The 6,319-nt window shown below is 50.5% G+C and overlaps 1 protein-coding gene across 2 annotated transcripts; it reads right to left on the reverse strand.

Moving 5' to 3' along the window:
- Window positions 1-2,354: 2,354 nt before the first annotated feature.
- On the reverse strand, window positions 2,355-6,100 carry LOC129019799 (sialic acid-binding Ig-like lectin 14). Of its 2 annotated transcripts, none has more exons than XM_054463105.2 (7): window positions 6,014-6,100; window positions 5,547-5,930; window positions 5,072-5,350; window positions 4,773-4,826; window positions 3,072-3,329; window positions 2,827-2,962; window positions 2,355-2,687 (listed from the first exon to the last, which is right to left on the reverse strand). In XM_054463105.2, exons 1-7 carry the CDS (start codon window positions 6,048-6,050, stop codon window positions 2,645-2,647), a joined length of 1,191 nt encoding a protein of 396 aa, XP_054319080.1. In that variant the 5' UTR covers window positions 6,051-6,100; the 3' UTR covers window positions 2,355-2,644. The 2 variants fall into 2 exon arrangements, with proteins under 2 accessions (XP_054319080.1, XP_063514336.1); XM_063658266.1 differs by having other exon boundaries at window positions 5,547-5,919; window positions 6,014-6,083.
- Between the last annotated feature and the right edge of the window lie 219 nt (window positions 6,101-6,319).

A 6,319-nucleotide genomic window follows, 5' to 3' on the forward strand; every position in this document is an offset into this window, starting at 1 on the left:
CTGTAATCCCAGCACTTTGGGAGGCCGAGGCGGGTGGATCACCTGAAGTCAGGAGTTCATGACCAGCTTGACTAACATGGTGAAACCCCGTCTCTACTAAATACAAAAAAAACTAGCCAGGCATGGTGGTGCATGCCTGTAATCCGAGCTACTTGGGAGGCTGAGGCAGGAGAATCACTTGTACCTGGGAGGTGGAGGTTGCAGTGAGCCAAGATCGCGCCATTGCCCTCCAGCCTGGGCAAAAAGAGCGAAACTCCATCTCAAAAAAAAATTTTTTTTTAAGTTGATTCTTTAAGAAGACATGAGAATTCTTAATAGGTATGCACCGAATGACGGAGTTTAAAAATACATGAAGCAAAAACTGATGAAACTGAGAGGAGAAACTGACAAATCCAACATTATGATCAGAGACTTCAACATTCCTCTCTCAGTAATAGACTGAGTTAGTAGACAAAAAAGTTACCAGATATAAAAGTGAACACCATCGAACAACTATGTCTAATTGCCATTTAATATTCGTCCCATAACAGGGCAATACACATTCTTTCTAAGCACACATGCAGCATTCACCAAGACAGACCAGTGTCATAAAGTAAACTTAACCAATATAAAAGACTCTCACTGTTGGTGAAAGTGAAAAATAGTTCAGCCATTGCGGAAGACAGTGTGGCGATTCCTCAAAGACCTAAACACAGAAATACCATTTGACTCAGCAATCCCATTCCTGGGTATATACCCAAAGGAATATAAATCATTCTATTACAAAGACACATGCATGCATACGTTCATTGCAGCGCTATTCACAATAGCAACGACATGGAATCAACCTAAATGCCTGTCAGTGGTAGACTGGATAGAGAAAATGTGGTACATACACACCATGGAATACTAAGCAGCCATAAAAAAGAATGAGATTATGTCCTTTGCAGGGACATGGGTGGAGCTGGAGACCATTATCCTCAGCAAACTAACACAAGAAGAGAAAACCAAATACCACATGTTCTCACTTATAAGTGGGAGCTAAATGATGAGAACACATGGATACATAGACGCGAGCAACACACACTGGGGCCTTTCAAAGGGTGGAAGGTGGGAGGAGGGAGAGGATGAGGAAAATAACTAATGGGTACTAGGCTTAATATCTGGGTGATGCAATAATCTGTACAACAAACTCCCATGACACTTTACCTATATAACAAACCTGCACTTGTACCCTCTGAACTTAAAAGTTAAAAAAAAAATCATATCAAGTATGTGTACTTATTAAAATGGAACTAAAAAAGAAAGTAGTAACAATTTGTTTAAAAATAAAAAACCAGTAAAATCTGCAATCACTTAGAAATTAAACAACACACTTCTAAGCAATCCATGAATTAAAAGGAAATCTCAGGGGAAAGAAGGAAATATTTTGAACTAATATAAAAATACAACATAACAAAATTTTTGTGGTGCAGCAAAAGTGGTGATTAAAGGGAAAATGCAGAACCAGTGGATACAGAAGGCTGACTGTACAATATTAAAAGCAAAAAAAAAACCCACCAAAACCAAGAATGAGCTATTGATACGTGTAACAACATGGATAAACTGGGAAAACCACACTGAAAAAATGAAAGCAGACCCTAAAGCAAATATGTTTGGTTCCAGTTATACGATGCACAGAACCTGACAATACAGGTATTGCCTTCTGTATATGGACAGAAGGAGAATCACTTGAATCTGGGAGGCAGAAGTTGCAGTGAGCTGAGATTTTGCCATTGCACTCCAGCCTGGGCAACAAGACAGAAACTCTGTCTCAAAAAAAAAACAAAACATAATTTTTGTCTACAAACTCTCACAGAGATATTAAAGAGTAAAATCAATTATGTTGTATTGTTTCATAAAAGTTTTACTTATTTTATAATAATTGTATTGGATAATAATCACAATGAGGTAGAGTTTTAACAGGAAAACAAATGCTGCCTGTCTGTGCCTATATGGATAGGGAAGCTGAGGAGACCAGAAATTCAAGTGTTAAGAAGGTAACTTTTGGCGGCCCAGCAAGGTGGCTTATACCTGTAATCCCAGCACTTTGGGAGGCCAGTGCAGTGGATTGCTTGAGGTCAGGAGTTCGAGACCTGGCCAACATGGTAAAACCCCATCTCTACTAAGATACAAAAAAAAAAAAAAAAATTAGCTGGGTGTGGTGGCAGGCACCTGTAATCCCAGCTACTAGGGAGGCTGAGGCAGGAGAATTGCTTGAACCCCAGAAGTGGAGGTTGCAGTGAACGGAGATTGTGCCACTGAACTCCAGCCTGGGCAACAGAGCGAGAGTCTGTCTCAAAAAAAAAAAAAAAAAAGGTAACTTTTGGGTAATGGGTAATGGGGGTATAAGACCAAAAGTACATTCCCTTCACAGGGCTGGAGATGGAGGATGGAGAGGGAAGAGAAGGGGGGTGGGGAGGGGATGGGGTGCAGATGGGGATGCAGGTATGGTGGGGCAAGACTCACAAGCAGAGGGGGATAAGTAGAAGGGGTATGGGGCAGGAAGGAAAAGAGGGGTAGTCAGTGGGATGTGAGCTTCCAGAAAGAAGCTGACAGTGATGTCCTGCGTCTGTCCCGCAGGGCTGTGTGTCCACACCTCAGTTCTGTCTTGAGCAGGAGGGGCTCAGCCAGGCCTCTCAGCCCTGCTCCACTGGGGGCCTCCACACCTGCAGAGCCAACATGGGCCTCAGATCAGCACCAGCCACTTCAGTTCTAGTTCCAGGTGGGGCTGAGCTGTCCTGCCCCAGGACAGCTCAGCCCCACCTGGAACTCAGGAGCTTCCTGGAGACAGGCAGGCCTGCTCACCTGGTATAGTAGATCCAGGTGAGGCTGTAGGTTAGGAGGAAGCCAGCCCCCATGACAGCCCCCCTGATCAAGGTGAGGACAAGGGGCCAGGAGCCCTGCTGTTTCTCAGTTACACATATGCAGGAAGAGGAGCTTCCTGGGGGAAAGGAGAAGAAGGTAAGGTGCTGTTACCAGGCCTCAGTCCCTCCCTCCAACCTGAATACCTCACCGGGCTGTCTACCCTCAGCACCTGTCCTGCAACTCACTCTCCACAGAAAGGATGAAGGACAGGTGCTGGGAGCCCAGTGGGTGCCGAACCTGGCAGGTGAATTCCCCTCCCTCTGTAGCTCCTATGTTGGGCAGCTCCAGGATCCCAGACACTGAGGTCTGGGAAGGATTGAGGGCTTTTCCCTCCCGGAACCAGCTCAGTGAGGCAGGGGGATTGCTGTCAACTGTGCAGGCGAGGAACAGGGACTGGCCCTCCAGGATGGGCACCGACATGCCATTGCTCAGGATCCGCAGGGCTGGGATAGAGAAGCACAGCCAGGTGAGTGGAGCTGCGAGGCCCAATTCTCCCTCACTCCTCCCACTGAGCTGCAAGAAGAAAGACAAGACTGTGTGGTGAGTGCTGAGAATGGACTAGTCATGGGTGAAGGGGTGAGGACTTGGTGATCAGGTCAGGCTACCGGAAAGAAGGTGGCTGAGCTGAGAAAAGACGGATGAGGAGGAGTTCTCACATTAAGGAGAAGTGGATGGGCAGCTCAGGTGCAGATGTGCCAAGAACTGAGACAGGCAGAAGAGGAAAGAGGCATCTATATCTGCAACCTGGCAGGGAGGACCCAGAGTTCCCAAGACACGATAATGGAGGTAGAAGAAGCAGGCTCAGATCTTTTGGAGCATTGGGTGCCAGATTGAGGGCCTTGGGCTTTATCCTGGAAAGCAGTAGGGGGCTATAAGCAAGGGAAACAGAGTTAGCACTGGATCTAGAAAGATCCTGCTGGAGCCAAGTAGGTCCCCGACTGGAGGGAAGTGGGATGGGACGCAGGGAGGCTGGGAGGAGGCTGGGGCAATGGGCCAGGGTTGAGCACGACACTTGAGCTGGGCCTGGAACCAAGGGGATGAGGAGGGAAGTGATGATTGGTGAAGTAAAGGTGTTAAGACTTGTGGACTCACGGAGAAGCTGATGAGACAGGGTGCTGTCTAGAGCGATGTCCAAAACAGCCCTGGGATCAACAGGGAAGGAGGAGCCGAGAAGCATCCGCGGGAGGCAGCTAAATGTGCAGATCTGTGCCTCAGAGAAAGGGCTGGATATAAAGTTGTGGGAGGCATCAGGACAGGGTCAAGGAGAGATCAGATCACTCAAGAATGTGGAGGGCAAGAACAGGGTTCTGGGACAGAGCTATGGGAGGTGGGAAAGTCGAAGGCTCCCAAAAAGGACGATCAGATAGAGATGAAGCAGGGCGTGCATCAGAGGACATGGGGGCAGGCAGAAATTCAAGAAAAGGGAACAGCGTGTCCTGAGTACTCAAACTCACAGAGACAGAAAAGTAGAATGGTGACTGCCTGGTGGCAGGAGGGGGAAGTGGAAAGTCGCTGTTCAGTGGGTACAAAGTTTCAGCTTTGCAAGATAAAAGGAGCTCTGCAGTTTGGTTTCGCAACAATGTGAACACACTTAACACTGTTGAATTCTATTCTTTAAAATGGCTAAGATGACAAATTTTGTGCTATGTGTATTTTCTCACAATGAAAAGATAAATCTGAAAAAGAGAGCAGAGAAAAGGGAGAAGCCAAAAGAAATACCAGGTCTGTTCGTGCAAGATCTTAGTGACTGGGATTGGGGGATTGCCGGCAGGAGGGACCCAGACCCAGGGGCTGAGGGGTGAGGGAGGGTCTCCTCTCCCAGTGCTGAACCCTGAGCTAATAGAAGTCTCCCATCACAGCCCCAGAGGGAAGAGGGTCTTTCCTACCTGTGCCTGTGCCATTTCTGAAGAAGATGCTGATGGCGAGGTTCTGTGGAGCATCTGGGATAGAAAGATACAGCCCCAGCTTCAGAGGTGACAAGAGGGATGGGCATGGGCCCAAGAGGGACCCAAGGAGGGGTCACAGAAACCCACCAGGTGGGGACGGCTGTCCTTCCTGCCCACACACGAGTTTTCCCTGGTTATCATAATCTTTCTCTCTCCTCTTCTACACACACACCACACACACACACACCCCTCATTCCCACAGCCCTTGGGGACTCATCTGGGTCCCCAGCACCACTCACAGGAGACATTGAGCTGGACAGTTCTCTCCGTGGTCACCTGAGCTCCTTGGCGTTTCACCTGACAGGTGAGGTTGGTGCCATGGTCCTCGGGCCTCGGGGTGAGGGTGAGCTCCGAGGAGCGGGTGGTCTCAGGGTCCAGGGGGCTGAGGGCATTCCATGTCCAGGAGAATGTGAAAGGTCGTCCCGCTTCACAGGATCCTGGAAGGCTGCAGCTCAGCCTTGTGGGGCGGCCGGACTCCAGAGGCTCCAGAAAGTGGATATCGGGTTTCTCTATCAGGGCTGAGGAGGAGACAGGGAGATACCTGGGCCCCAGGGCCTTGAGGACCTACGGTGTGACCCCGAGAGTGGCCAGGCCTCAGGCCCCGACCTGCCCCAAGTCTTACACCTCCTCCAGCCGCCCCTGCCCAAGCCCTGTCCCTGTTCTCATACGGGGGTCTCCACGTCCCGGGGTCCTCTCCTAGGGCCTCTGCCATACCTGTCACCTCCAAGTTCAGCTTATTCTGTTGGTAGCTGTGTCTTACATCATTTCCTCTCTCCATGTAGAAGAAATAGCTTCCCGTGTCCCGCATTCTGGCATCTCCAATGCTCAGTGAGCAGTTCTTCTTCCAGACGTCCCCAAGGAGGCGGAATCGGCCCCGTGTCTCTGGCTTCACTCCTCTGCCTGGGTCGTTTGTGGCCACAGCCTGACTGTAGTATTGGCTCTCCCCGTCCCGGAACCAGTAGACGTAGAGTCGGGGAGAGGAATACCAGGAACTCCAGGGGTAAGAGAAGGAGCAGGGCACAAAGACGCACAGGCCCTCCTGCACCGTCACCGACTTCTGCACTTGCAGCTCGTACCCTGGCTCCTCCTGCAGGGACCCTGGGCGGGCACAGAGGCTCAGCTGCAGCTCCAGCGCCCCCTTCTCACCCCCGTGCCTGTCCCTCCTCCCTCAGCTCACTCACCCCCCCACAGCAGGGGCAGCAGCAGCAGGGGCAGCATGTCTCCATCCGCCAGGGCCCCAGCCCGGTCCCAGGTCCCGCTGTCAGGGAAGGAAATGCTCCAAATGTCCAAATGTGGGGTGGGGCTGAGAAAGCCCCGACAGGAAGCCGGAGGGTGAGTGAGAGCTGCAGCCGCGCACAGAAGGGGAACTTGGGCATCACGTGTGCTGTCGGGGTGAGGCGGCAGCTGGGAAGCCATCTTGCTCCCACCCCCACTGGACGCCGCAGGTGAAGATACTGAGGCCCCCAGAGGGGCTTGTCCAGACTTGT

This window comes from Pongo pygmaeus, chromosome 20 (genome assembly GCF_028885625.2).
Source record: "Pongo pygmaeus isolate AG05252 chromosome 20, NHGRI_mPonPyg2-v2.0_pri, whole genome shotgun sequence".
NCBI lineage: Eukaryota > Metazoa > Chordata > Mammalia > Primates > Hominidae > Pongo > Pongo pygmaeus.

Bases quoted from the DNA above. Each gene is read 5' to 3' on its own strand.
- LOC129019799 (XM_054463105.2), bottom strand. From the start codon at position 6,050: ATGCTGCCCCTGCTGCTGCTGCCCCTGCTGTGGGGGG. The intron at 5,351-5,546 runs GTATGGCAGAGG...TCTCCTCCTCAG, and splicing joins GCTGAACTTGGAGGTGACAG to CCCTGATAGAGAAACCCGAT. The intron at 2,688-2,826 runs GTGAGCAGGCCT...TTGGCTCTGCAG, and splicing joins ACCTGGATCTACTATACCAG to GTGTGGAGGCCCCCAGTGGA.